The sequence below is a fragment of the Rosa rugosa genome, chromosome 5, assembly GCF_958449725.1.
Source record: "Rosa rugosa chromosome 5, drRosRugo1.1, whole genome shotgun sequence".
Lineage (NCBI taxonomy): Eukaryota > Viridiplantae > Streptophyta > Magnoliopsida > Rosales > Rosaceae > Rosa > Rosa rugosa.
In genome coordinates, this window is record NC_084824.1 from 24657669 (window position 1) to 24672033 (window position 14365).

At 38.9% G+C, this 14365-nt stretch overlaps 3 protein-coding genes across 5 annotated transcripts; 2 read left to right on the forward strand and 1 right to left on the reverse strand.

Annotated features, from left to right (window-relative positions):
* Positions 1–1792: 1792 nt before the first annotated feature.
* LOC133712180 (protein NO VEIN) lies at positions 1793–5853 on the reverse strand. 3 transcript variants are annotated; one of them, XM_062138260.1, is made up of 3 exons: positions 5350–5853; positions 4834–5171; positions 1793–3899 (listed from the first exon to the last, which is right to left on the reverse strand). In XM_062138260.1, the coding sequence occupies exons 1-3, from the start codon at positions 5800–5802 to the stop codon at positions 1958–1960; spliced, it is 2733 nt and encodes a 910-aa protein (XP_061994244.1). In that variant the 5' UTR covers positions 5803–5853; the 3' UTR covers positions 1793–1957. The 3 variants fall into 3 exon arrangements, with proteins under 3 accessions (XP_061994244.1, XP_061994246.1, XP_061994245.1); XM_062138262.1 differs by having other exon boundaries at positions 4834–5167; positions 5350–5490; XM_062138261.1 differs by having other exon boundaries at positions 4834–5269; positions 5350–5480.
* Positions 5854–6168: 315 nt separating this feature from the next.
* Positions 6169–8017, forward strand: LOC133712234 (uncharacterized). Its single transcript, XM_062138347.1, has 4 exons — positions 6169–6682; positions 6812–6964; positions 7065–7103; positions 7408–8017. The coding sequence occupies exons 1-4, from the start codon at positions 6557–6559 to the stop codon at positions 7486–7488; spliced, it is 399 nt and encodes a 132-aa protein (XP_061994331.1). The 5' UTR covers positions 6169–6556; the 3' UTR covers positions 7489–8017.
* A 2416-nt stretch (positions 8018–10433) lies between these two features.
* On the forward strand, positions 10434–13939 carry LOC133711413 (receptor-like protein 7). The gene is made up of 3 exons (XM_062137544.1): positions 10434–11079; positions 11227–11923; positions 12841–13939. Exons 1-3 carry the CDS (start codon positions 10434–10436, stop codon positions 13937–13939), a joined length of 2442 nt encoding a protein of 813 aa, XP_061993528.1.
* The last annotated feature ends 426 nt before the right edge of the window (positions 13940–14365 follow it).

Below are 14365 nucleotides of genomic sequence, written 5' to 3' on the forward strand. Positions count from 1 at the left end.
GATGCCTTTTGACATCGTTTTGTTGTAATATTTCAATTTTAATAAATGGCTGACCTCATTTTACTCAAAAAAAAAAAACACTCCAAAATTGGTAGTTGGCCCTCCTTCAATTTTTAAAATTTCACAATCCTTTTTTTTTTATCGAGATTATACGGTTCCTCCCTAGGCCTAGAGACTAATCTGTGCCGAGAGATCATGTCAGAACGCTTCCTTCCCCCACACTTGGAGGCTTTTATTATAATTTCGCAATCCTATTTTACATTTAAATAATACAAAAAAAAAACTCTAGGTGGTAGTCGTCTTTCTGTATGCTTCTTTTGTATCTAGACAAATACACGTGCATGTGATTTCCCAAGCTTTTCAATTTTAATATTGTGAGCAACTTTTTCTTTTTTGGTTGCAGAGAAGTGTGTCAACATGGAGTTGTGTATAGTTTTCTTGATTTGTGGGCATTGCCGCATTAGAGACATCAATAGTAACAGAACCGTGGGAGTGAAAATTTTGTGAATAGTTTTAAAAACTCAATAAGGAGGTATCTTGTAGAGGAGGGTATATGTCTCGTCTAAAAAAAGATATCTTGTCGAGGGGCCCATCAAGGAAGATCTTGATATGGTGAATTCCTTTGAGGACATATCGGAATTCATCAAGGAAGATCTCGACAAGGTACTCTTCAAAGAGTATCTCGGTAAGGTAAAATCCTTCGAGGATGATTTCAATGAGGTGACCAATTTCTTGACCGCCAAAGCTTTCTCTCCCACTCCAGTCTAATGAAGTAGGTGAGGAAATTTTTTTTTGAATTGTTCAAGAACTTAATGTCAAAACCTTTTACCAACGTGTATTTTAGAGTTACGTGAAGACTACTACTACCCATAGAGGAAAGTAGAGACTTTCTATTTTCCTCTTTTGTGTCTTTATTGATAATACACATGAGTTGACAAAGTCAATTATTATTTGAATGAAGAAAAAGACCCAAATGTCAATTTTAGAGGTATGAATAGTTTTTTTTTTTTTTTTTTTTTTAGAAAAAAAAAAAAACTGACCAAAAGAAAAATGAACAACAAAATTGTGTAACATTTGATCATGATGTTTAAGAATCAAAAATCGTTTTACACGAACATTCATAATTGATATTTACGCATTTATATGATTTAGGTTAAACCAAAAGTAAACCGCAAAATGGTTTGGGTTCTGGGTTTGCGGAGCCAGACTATTGCAGCGAGCAGGTTTGGTCAGCGGCGAGATGGTTGCTATGGCCCCCTGCCAAGGGAGGCCACCAAATTGACGAGGCAGTGGTGGACGGCTTCTTGGAGGCTCTAGATTCGGTCAGCGGGTTGGGAACGTAGGGTTTGGGCAGTGGGTCTTTGGGCCTCTGCCTTCATAGGCTGTAGCGATGCAGTCTAGCGAATTGGGCCTCTTAGTCCAATTCCCCTATTTTCTCACCTTCATTTGGATTTGGGCCTTCTTGGGGTGGTCGGTCATGCTCGTTGTCCTGCATCTGTTCCGACGTACACCAAAAGGGTCTTAGCCGTCAAGATGTTCAGGACATTGGTTCCATTTTAGGGCAGTGTAGGATTAGGGAGTTTTTTAAATTCTGCATTTTCTTTTTCAACAGTTCCTTTAGGATTTTAGTTTTGAAGTATGGATTTCTTTTGGATTTAGTACTCTTCGTGAGCTTGCATTGTAATATGAGGGGTACTTGTGCCCTTCATGCTTGACCGAGTGAGGTCATCATGATTTCGATCAATGGATTAGTCTTCCGTTGCCCTCAAAAAAAAAAAAAAAAACCGCAAAATAAAAAAACGAACTAAAATATTTGATAAACCGAAGCTACAACAAATCGGAGATTACCGAGATCCTCAAATGTGAAGCCGAACCTCAGCTATAATCTTTATAACGGATGCACTGTATTTTGTGGTCAAGTATATCGAGTACACTTCATGTAGTCATGGAGCGAGTTTCAGGACACAATGGTAAATTCCTTCTGCGGCTCAAGCACCAAGACAACCAACTTCATCTTGCAATCCTGGTCCTGTAGCTCCTGGTTGTTATGCTTCATCAGCAGTTTCTCCAGATTGTTGTACACTCTCACTGTCGCAACATTATAATCTGATAAAATGACATGAGCAATACTGAAAGCTTCACCTTGCTCAACTGCAAATTGCAACTGTCTCACTGACATTTCAAACCAGTCTTTGGTTGGATTTTTTGTTGCTTTAACTTCAATGAACTCTTTTCTGTCTTCATTCTCCCCTACCACTATATCATACGGTAGCCTTGTTTCACTATGCTCATTAACCCACTTCACAGCTGACTTGCCAGCTTTCTCAATGAAGTATTTAAAAGCAGCAAGCTCACCTAGTCTCCCAGTTTCCTTTGCTTGTATTGCATCAGGTGTGCAAGTACTAAGACGATCTCTCTTGCCAAAGTTAGATGTGCCCCACTGAGGAGTATCTGTAACAGGAATCATATTATCCGTCCGTTTAACAAATCCATCATAATTATCATCCCCCTTCTTTTGTAAGTCACTTCTAGGCTGTAAAATTGGTGCCCGTGTCCTAAAGCCATTTGCACAAGCATAATCATACCTTGGTGCAGTTCTCCAATCAACAGGTGGCCAGCTTTCCGCTTTCCTTCCATCCAAATTTCTCACATTATTGGCTCCCCTGCCATTCTCTATTGGCTGAGCAACTTGTTCTACCTTTTCTGTCCTACACAATTTGGGGGGCATAGAGATTGCATTTAGAGGAATTTCAGATTTTCTCTTCTTTTTAACTGAGTCATTAGGCCCTTTGTGCTTTTGGCTGCCACTATCTGGGGAAAGCTGGTCCAACCCAAGCCGTTGTATCTCTTCTATTGCAGATGGGTAAGGACAGCTGCTCACACGGTCAGACCTTCCACCAGATTGTGAAGAGATGTTAACCACACTGCATGTGACCTGGTCACGATTATAATCTTCTTCATCATGTAAATCATCATCGATACATTCATCCTCCGAGTTTTCTGCAGAATCAAACCTAATGTGCTTGCCACAAAACTGCTTATTTACAGAGAAAAATGAATCAACATGACAAGAAATGGTACTGAAACCTTTGTCTTGCTGCATTTTCAATGAGGGAAGTGGACCTTTGGATTGTGATGGAGAGACCACCAAACCATCATCAGTGTTCACTCTGTCAAAACTTTCAGCAGATTGCGATGATAAGTCAACCTGGTTGAGCGGACCCTTAGATTGTGATGGAGAGACAACCAAACCATCATCACAGTCCACTCTGTCAGAACTTTTAGCAGATTGTGAAGATAAGTAAACATGGTTGCTTCTGACATGGTCATTATTTTCAACATCACTACCTTCATCCTCCAAATCAAACCTAGTGTGCTTGCCACAAAACTGCTTATGTACAGAGAAAAATGAATCAACACGACAAGAAATGGTACTGAAACCTTTGTCTTGCTGCATTTTCAATGAGGGGAGTGGACCTTTGGATTGTGATGGAGAGACAACCAAACCATCATCAGTGTTCAGTCTGTCACAACTTTCAGCTGATTGTGATGATATGTTAACCTGGTTGAGTGGACCCTTGGATTGTGATGGAGAGACAACCAAACCATCATCACTGTCCACTCTGTCAGAACTTTTAGCAGATTGTGAAGATAAGTTAACATGGTTGTTTCTGACATGGTCATTATTTTCGTCATCACTACATTCATCCTCTGAATCAAACCTAATGTGCTTGCCACAAAACTGTCTACGTATGGAGGTGGTAAAATGTTCGTCTTGCTGCATTCTCATTGGTTGCTTCATACATCTTGAATCTGGTTGTTGAATAATTAACTCTCCAGATTTCTTCAGAGCAGCAGATTCTAAATCCCTAGCAACCCGGATGGCTGAAATATGCATCCTATGATCATGAAAATTCTTCAATCAATGGCATTATGAACTTGCATATTGAAAAAAAGAGAATCAGATGCCTTAAATACACAATATCATGACATTATCTTCGCCCAATGAAATCTAAACTTGATCCAAAAAGTTACCTAATGGTAAACTGCCATTGATAGCATTTTGGTGTCATAATCACACAGACATAGGTGAATTCACACCAAACCATAAAAGTCTGCCTACTCATGATGGAAGATTTAATATACCACTTGGACACCAAAATGAGTACCCAATTAGAATCCAGTGTTTGAAAATGGTTGTTTGATTGACTAATTGAAAATCATGCTAGAGTTACAGTACATACTCATATTTCTTCCTTCACTCATGTTACAGTACTCAACTAAGTTTCCAACTGATACCTAAGAAAAGAAAATTCAAGCTTCAAAGCAATAAAGTAATATAATAATAATGAAGCTAATTGATCCTGAAAGAGTAAAATGAGCATCTCATTGACATGCAGCCAAAAGTTGCAAAATGCAAATGAAGTGGACCAAAAGTCGGCAAGAGCAGACCAGAAGTACAAACAAAGTTGACGACAAAAGAACTCACCCAGAACCTCTATATAAAACAAGCCACCACAGACAATTTTAGCACTGTAAGATTAGCAGTGAGGATTAATCAAACAAGACCCAGACCTCAACACGTGCATCAAGAGATATTGTCCAAAGGAGCTAGTAAATCATCACAAACATGCATACAAGCTAACATTGGTATAAGCATGAAAAAGCTACCCTTGGAATTCAACTTCCATAATATAGAGGGAATTTTAATAGCCAAATGCAAGGAATTACTGCACAAATGTTATATAAAACTAGTACATTTCAAACAAATTTACACTAAACAACATGAATTTTTACTGTAAATTAAAAAAGAAAAAAAGGTGCGTGACATACCCCAAGCTGTGAATTCGTATTCCAAGCTCTTCTCTGCTTGCAACTGCACACTTCTTTACAATGAAATCTAACAATTCTTCAACCCTTATATATGTATGTTTACAAGCATCCATGAACTCAGAAAGTAAAGATATTATCTCCTCACTCGTTATCCTAAACACTTCAGTTGCATCACACTTCACTGAGAAATAATGCACGACAAGAGGATTTCGCAACAAAGGGCCCAATCCCAGCTCTTCAAACCGTTCAACGCCCTCATTCTCGCAGATTGCTACTTCGAGATCATACAATGAAGCAATTCTTCGAACCCCAACAAAACAATGGATAAATGCATCTATCTAAATTCCAACGGAAAAATAAGTAACTATTGGTGCGATTTAATGCAGAAAGACACAAAATTCAACATGTATCTGATTCTTCACTTAACAACAGGTATCTAAATTCCAACAGAATGTAAGCACTTACCAAAATGATTAAAAGGGAAAACGAAAATGTGGAAAATAGATGTGACATTACCTTGCCTTGAGTGAGCATGAGGCGGTGCAGAGACGGCACCTGCTGCATTTGAAACCCTAGAGAGCTCCAGCAATCAACCTCGAGTATCCGAATCGTAGACTGCGAGACCTTCCACGCCGAGACGCTTTCCCCGGCGGCAATAAGGTCGGAGCGAGCCTTCTCCACGGCGCGGTCGATTCTCTCAAGCTGCTCTTTCGAGTTCTGGGACGAGGCCTGAGCCTGAGGATGAAATGCTGAATTGGAGAAGTGCTTGGGGGCGAAGCTAGGGTTTTGGATTGAGAAATTATTGGGAGGGAAAGGTGGGTGGTAGTGGGGTGTGAAGGAGGCGAGGTTTGAAAGGTACATGTATAGATTGAGGGGGTTTTGAAGGGATAAATTGGGATTTAGGGGAAGTGGCGGCAGCGGTGGCTGACTCCATGGGCCGCCGGAGGAGAGAAAAGGAGGTGCGTTCATAGCGGGAAAGATCAAACAGAGTGACTACTGAGAGTTGCGCCAACTCCCTGAACTCTGTTACAGGTTGCCTAGTCGGGTCGGGTGGCTCAGTTTTTATTTTGGATTAAATTTTGTTTAGTCCCTGTACTCCGACTTTTTTTTCGTTTCAGTCCTTGACATTCTCATTTAATCTAAAAAGTCCCTAACGTCACAATTTCCGTCCGATCGGTCCTCGCCGTCCAATTCCTCCGTTTGTAGGCTAATGTGGCATTAAAGTCAATGCCAACTCAGCACCATGTAAGTCTTTCCAATTGTGAAATGACCATACTATCCATGCCCTCTATTATGGGTATTTAGGCCGCCCTTCTCCGTCATTTCTTGAGAGGTATCAGATCGAGCCCTCTCTCCACTTTCTCGTGTTGCAGCAACGGTGACCCAGATCGAGAAGCATGTTGCATTACGGATCTTGACCACTTTCTCCTTCTTTTATTAAATCTGAGAAGCATCAAATCAAACCCTTCTCTATCCAATCCTTGAGAAGCACCGACCTGTGTTGCAGCGACGGCGACCCAGCCCTCTCTCCATTTTCCGGCTACCTCTCGATGTCGGACTAGTGTCGTTCGACTCCTCTTAGCGGCGCGAACCGGAGCCCAGTCTTCCTTGCTCCGAACCAGCGGCGACGGTGGCCAAGCTTCTGAAGAAAACGGCGTCAAGTTGATTTTAATGGAGTCGAAGTCGCTCTGAGTCCCGAGTATAGCGCCTTCTCTGAAATCATATGAATATGAGGTTGGCGTCGCCGTTTTCTACGATTGAGAGTTTCGAGTCCGAGTTTGGGACTGAGTCGACTCGGAGACGAGCGACGAGTGAGTCGAGGAAGAGGAAGAGCTTGAGGCCGCGAGTGGTGCTGCTTCGGATTACTTTGAATTTTAGATCAGTCAAGATCTGACGAGTTTTGTTTCATAGGTTTTAATTTTCCCCAATTGGAATTGAATTGTTAATTGATGATGGTTCTATTTTGATTTTGTTCCAGCGGGTGCGAGTCCAAGACCAGGAGCTGTTGAGAGCAGCTCAATCCAAGGAACAGATAGACAAGGATGGAGCTAATCCAGAACGAGTCATGCAAGAGCTTTCTTCAATTGGTCTAATGCTGGAGGATTATGGTGGTGATGTCCCAATAATCCAGGTTGCTGCTAATCGGATGCAAGAAAAATGCTTACTTTCTTTTTCTTCTGAGAAACTAAGAATCAATGGGCACATGATGATACTTTGGTTGTGATCTGCAGCCTTGTACTTGCAGTTGCAACCCTGGCTTATTGTGCTGCGTAAGTTCACTGTTTATGTACCTACCGGCTAGATAGGATAAACGAAATGAAAATGGTAACAGTTATATTGGTTTATAATTATTTTCAAAATTGATTCCAAATATCCATTATGAAGCCTATGAATTGTCATCTTCTAGGATTTTGAATTTGTTTTTTTTTGGGTGAATTTTAGGTGGTGTTCTTCATGCCTCGATATGCTTAAGCTGATTTTTTTTTTTTTTTTTGGTGAATTTCAGCTGGTTTGGATTTTGATTTTGTTTTTTTTTTTTTTTGTGAATTTTACTCTTTGTTGAGGGGATCATAGATGTTACTGCATCTGCAACATGGAGAAGTGGGTATGGGGATGATTGTGGTGGAGGGTAGGTGGTGGGATTGGGTGTTGTGACAGGTGGAGTAGGAGGTGGTGCAGCAGCAAGTGGTGGTGGTGAGAAGGTGGTTTTGGTGGTGGTGACCTTGAAACTGCTCTCGGCGAGTCCTTGAATATCAAAGAAGTTGGAGGATCATTGAATGACAAATCCGAGGAGGTTTTTGGATGATAAGCTTGGTGGTGGTGGTGGATAGATTGGTGGTGGTGGTGGTAGTGGTAGTGGCGGTGGATTTTGGTGTGAAGAAAAGAAAAAACAAACGAAGAGAATTAAAGAATGAATGAGGGAAAATGCAAGGGGGGTATATTGGACAATTTACAGCTAACGTGGCATGGAAACTGCTGAGTTGGCGTGGCTCGAGTGCCACGTCAGCAAGTTAACGGTCCAAATTGACGGAATGCTAACGGACTGTACCGATCAGACGAAAATTGTGACGTTAGAGACTTTTCAGATTAATTGAGAATGTCAGGGACTGAAACGAAAAAGGGGTCATAGTATAGGGACTAAACATAATTTAATCCTTTTATTTTTTAGTACAATTTATTTCAATAAATTACCAAACAAATTGACTGACGTCATACCTTTTTTTTTCTTTTAACAAATCAACAACTCATATAAAGCAACTAGTACAAGGTGAGTCGAATTCACGACCTCCTACTTATAGAGGAGAGACTTATACTGCTAGATCAAACGGTACTAGACGAAATCATACCTCCTATTAAGTACCAGTAAACACTTGTGTTTGGGTATATAGTTCTTTATCAAAAATCAACTACTCTATTGCAGGATCCTTAGTCGAGTGGCTCGGTTTTATTTTGGTTTGACAGGTGACTAGGTTTATATTTTTTTTTTAGTAATGTTTATTAAATAAATTATCAAACAAATCGACTGCAATCATAGCTCCTATTAAGGGATCACAACCACGATAACCAACATGCAGTAATCTAAAACTTTAGGAGGTGGAGTAATAATTTAGTTTGAAGGCGAAGTGGAGCCTATTCTGCTGCAGTACACATGACCTCTTTCAAATGAGAATATTTAGTTTTAGATTACTGTCGATAAAACTTTCATAAAAACTGCAGCAGCAAAACACGTATATAGAGATTATGCTTATGAGGTGGAACAGGCAAACCATCATGTTTCAAAACCTACAACAAAGAAGATGATCGAGGGTGATTTATCCAATCCCCTAATTAAATCCATCTTCTTTTTAGCTTGCTTAGCAAGCAAATCCGCAACAGCGTTTGCTGATCTCTTAACTAACCTTCATATCGATGTGCAATTATTCAAATCAAATTTAGCTCTTCTACTGTTTTTAACAAGAGGGTAGATGCTCCAATCACAGCTAGAAATACCCTTGGACACAGCAATATATATTGTACAACTGCTCTTGAGTCCATTTCCATAATAACAATGCATGGCATGGGGGCATCAATGTCGATCCTTTGCTAGAGAGAGTAGAGACAAACCATCGATCATTTCCATAAACATCACTTTTTACTCTAGCAAATACCCCTATAGGATTTGGATCAATCCATCTGCTTAATTTCTTTCACTAACTTGGATCTCATGTTAATATTTGTTAGGAATCTACTATCATATGAAACGATTTAGGTATAATTAAGGCTAACTGTTTTCTTTCCTAAATTGTCAACTATTGTAATTTATCTTCCGCTATAACTTAAGATCGAACTATATATATTAATTGGTAATTGCTGTAACTTAGGATCGATCTGTATTGGTAATTATTGTAACTTAGGATCTAGATTATTACTTCCCATCATAGAAGGTAGACTAGTTCCCCAGTTGTAATTATCATCAAATCGATATATCGAATATCAATTTACAATATTTAATTTGCCGGGTGGCCGGCCGAAATTTCACACTTTGCATTCTTTACGTTGCTTGTTTATTTAATTTCTGCACATCAATTAATAACATAGGAAAACAGTTGCTCAAACTAAAATATTGATCGATGCACAACTGACTTGGTCAAGTTCTTCTTTCCCTAGTCACCATCGAGCATGGTTATATAATTCTGCCTTTTTGTTTCTTATTGTAGTCTTCTTTTGCAATAAATTACTTGGAATAAGAAATGGCTTCTTACACAAAAACTAAAAACAAACGGTTGACTTATATAATCTTGATGTTTAATTTGTTTGTATCACTATGTTTGCTCCATTTGTTGAATCTCCTGGTGGGTTGGTCACTCGGCTCCATTTGTCCTCTGTTTAGGTTTACATATATTGTTACGTATTCCACTTATAATAGCTCTGGAACCCTTTTGTTTTCAGAGCTCTAGTCAGTCAACAATGACATAAAAATGGCCTGCAAAGCAAAACAATAATCATTATCTGGAGACCTTTTCCAATTCCATCATTATAAAAACCATACCATGATCAATAGTTCAATACCAGCTCTTTACTTTCCCTCATCAGCTGTCTGAGAGATTAACCAAAATGAAAAATATGCTCAGCTTTCTGCTATTGGTATTTGCTATCTCCGTTACATGCTCCCCTGCAATTGGCAGCAAATGTATCGGAGACCAGCAGGTTGATACATCAAGAAAAGTCTTGTATTCAATGCATCACGTTCATCGAAGCTTGTTTCGTGGGATTCAAGTACAGATTGTTGTTCTTGGCTCGGCATTACATGCAGCAATGATGGACGTGTTTTCGGTGTTGACATCAGCGGAGAATCTATCTCAGGTGGAATTGACAATTCCAGCAGTCTCTTCCATCTTCAACACCTTCAAAGCCTCAACTTGGCTGACAACGCACTTGGTAATGGCCGCTCTCCAGTAATTCCATCGGCCATTGGACAGCTTAAGAATTTGAGGTATCTAAATTTATCTCACAATTTTTATCTGGGCCAAATTCCCATTCAGATTTCATACTTGACCAGGTTGGCAATTCTCGATATTTCTTAAAATACTGAGTTAAAACTTAAGAGCCCAAATTTAAACATGCTGGTCCGAAACCTCACAGAGCTCACAGAGTTGCATCTTAATGAAGTCCAAATATCAGCACAAGGGCGTGATTGGGATCAGGCCATATCATCTTCTCTTCCAAACTTGAGGGTGCTAGAATTGTCCAATTGTGGTCTTTCAGGTCCTATCCACGAGTCCCTTGCTAAGCTTCAATCTCTATCAGTGGTTCAATTGAAATGGAATAATATCGCTGCACCAATTCCAGGCTTCTTTGCCAACTTTTCAAATTTGACTTTGTTGGATCTCAACCAATGCAATTTGCAGGGAATATTTCCCAAAGAGATCTTTCAATTACCTACACTGCAAAGCATCGACCTTTCAGGGAATCCAGAACTCCATGGTTCCTTGCCAGAATTTCCAAAAAATGGATCTCTCCAGTCCTTGTTTCTTTCTGGATCAAACTTTTCAGGGTCGTTACCAAACTCGATTGGCAACCTTGCAATGTTGTCCAAACTAGAAATTGCATGGTGCAATATCACTGGACCATTACCCAAGTCGATGGCAAACCTTACAGAATTGGTTAATCTGGACATGATTGGAAACAACTTTCAGGGTTCAATTCCATCTTTTGATAGGGCCAAGAATCTGGAGAGCATAGACCTTTCTTTAAATGGTCTAACTGGTAATATCAATTGCACCACTTGGGGAAACTTTTCAAACTTATTCTCTCTCAGGTTCAGTGACAATATGCTCGAAGGTAATATCCCATCCTCTTTATTTTCTCTTACCTCGCTGAATATTTTGATTCTTTCTGACAATCAATTCTCAGGTCAATTCCCTGAACTTTCTAATGACTCTTTCTATTCCATGCGAATTCTTTATTTGGGAAGCAACAATCTGGAAGGTCCAATACCCATGTCCATCTTTAATTTTCGAGGGCTTCAGGGTCTTGATCTTTCTTCAAACAATTTTAGCGACTCATTTCCTCTTGATGGTTTTCAACATCAAAAAAACCTCGAAAATCTTGTTCTTTCGTACAACAACATTTTTCTTAGCTACGATGCTAGAAATTTCTCATATCCATCCTTCCCTCAATTCTTGGTTTTGAGTTTAGCTTCAGGAATTTTGAGAACATTCCCTAGTTTCTTGAGAAATCAATCCCAACTGGACACCTTGGACCTTTCAGATAACCAGATACATGGCGAGGTACCTAATTGGATATGGAAGCTCAAACATCTTTATTCACTAAATCTTTCATGCAACTTCCTAGATACTTTAAAAGCTTCTTCAATATCCAATATCACTTCTCTGGGATTGCTCGACCTTCACTCCAACAAATTTCAAGGACAAATCCCAACTGTCTCATCACCAGCAGCTTTTTATTTGGATTACTCGAGGAATGGTTTCAACTCCAACATACCAACTACCATTGGAGATAAGCTTGTTGAAACTGCATTTATTTCTCTTTCGAGCAGCAACCTCCATGGGTTCATTCCACGATCAATATGCACATTACTCTTCTTGAGGTTCTTGATCTGTCTAATAATTCTCTAAGTGGTACGGTTCCTCAGTGTTTGGCTACAATGACCACTCTTGCAGTACTTAATTTGAGGAGGAACAATGAAAATATCAAATGGAACACAATCTATCTAGTTTGAGTCTTAACAATTAATCAAACGTGCAATAAGAACAATAAGCACACAGAAATTGCTGACGCAGTGTAAACCTCACCACTGAGGAAACTTCACTGCGTGGCTTTTGACGTAGCCAACACGAATAATCAATCCAATATGAAACAATCAAGTTTACAGTATACAAGTAGTGTTGTTCATAACACACACTTTCACTTAGCAACAAATGCTAACTTGTTTTACTACTGTTCTAACTTCTAACTAGATCCACATAGAATTCTAGTCAACCAATCTACCACTTCCTAGTACTCAATCGTCTCACTGATCTTGAGAATGAACGTGATTAATTATGCAAAGGAATTCATGAAACAAACAATGAGAGTTTTCAAAAATAATTTGAGCAAGAACCTAAGTGGTTCAAGAAAAATAATTTTTGCACCGAAAAACCTCTCTAGGGTAACTAGTTTCAAAACCTTTTTATAGGGAAGCAAGACTCCCCCTCAAATAAAACCTTTATCTTAATCACAGAATAAGATAAATATATATGGAAAGGTTATTTAAACTTTTTGAACAAGTAATCGGATATGCATACACAAAGAGATTTTGAGATCAATTAAAATCAATGCATATCTATTTAGAATCATGCAACATATGATATGTATTAAAGACACCTCAATCTCAAGATCAGTGAAATAACTTCCTTGAATCTCTCTTCATGATTTGATTCTTCGATCCTCTCTTACTTGCCTTATGTCACCGAACAATTAGGAGAGACATTCTCCTAATACTTTACATATCTGTTGTCCTTGAAGCCTTTGGAAAAGTCATGTGTTGAAGAGAGTAGTCCAAATACTTACAAACAATCTTACAAAGGTTGGCATGTTCTCCAAGAATTGCAATCTAGAAACTCTTGACATCAGTGAAAATCATATACAAGGTCAGTTTTTAAAATCTCTTGTCAACTGCACAAAGTTGGAGGTTTTAAACCTTGGAAACAATCAGATAACATATCCTTTTCCTTGCTTTTTGAAGAACACGTCCACTTTGCGTGTCCTTATCTTGCGTTCGAATAAGTTTTATGGACACATTGGATGTCCAGAGACTAGTGGAACTTGGCCAGTGCTTCAAATCATTGACCTAGCCAACAACAATTTTAGTGGTGAAATACCTGCTAATGCTTTGATGACGTGGCAGGCAATGATGGCTAAACAAGATGATCCCCCATCAAAGCTCAATCACCTTCAATTTCAGGATGTTGGAGATTATAGAATTTATTACCAGGATACGATTACAGTTATCAACAAAGGCATAGAGATAGAGCTGGTAAAGATTCTAACTGTCTTCACCTCGATTGACTTCTTATGCAACAAGTTCGACGGATCAATACCAAAGGAAATTGGAGAACTCAAATCTCTGTATGCCCTCAACTTGTCAAATAATGCTTTCATAGGAGCAATTCCAGCATCCTTAAGTAGCTTGAGTCAACTAGAGTCGCTAGACCTCTCAAAGAACAACTTGAGCGGGCAAATTCCACCACAGCTTACACAGCTCACTTTCCTTTCATTTTTGAATCTTTCATATAATCAACTTGTGGGAAGGATTCCAAGCAGTAACCAATTTTCAACATTTCCAGAAGATTCATTTGAAGGTAATAAAGATTTATTCGGGCCTCCTTTAAACAAAGATGACACATCAAGGTTTTCACCGCCAACATCATATAAATTTCATCCAAATCAGAGAGATCAGGTTGATTGGGATCTTATCAGTGTTGAAATTGGATTTATATTTGGGTTTGGAATTGTCATTGGGTCACCTTTGTTTTGCAAGAGATGGAGGAAATGGTACTGCAGAGCTATTTGTAATATCCTTATAAAGATATTCCCTCAACTAGAAGAAAGAATCTCTACATAAATCAAAAGTTGAGGCAATGATTTGTACTAGTTTATCATCTAATAAATTCAAATAAGGACAATGAATTAGTCCTCGACTCGCTTCTTAAATGGGTTATTTTGTTATTTTGTGTTTTTTTTTTAAATCATTTTTTTTAATGTGGTTTTCTTGTGTGATGGAATGAAGTAAATATGTTACGATAGTTCCTCAACTTTCTCATTTAAATAAATTTTTAGTAACTGTTGAGGAAAAATATGCACACAGTGAGCGTAAATGTCACCCAACATAATTTCACTCGTATTCATTTAGTGAATAGAGTTTTTGTTTGGACCCAAAATGAGCATTTTGGTTTGACAAAGCGTGTCTTGGAGAAATTGAGTCAATATCAGTGGCTCACATATATATTTTCGATAAGTTCAAAAATATATTATTAAGAGGCTAAATAAG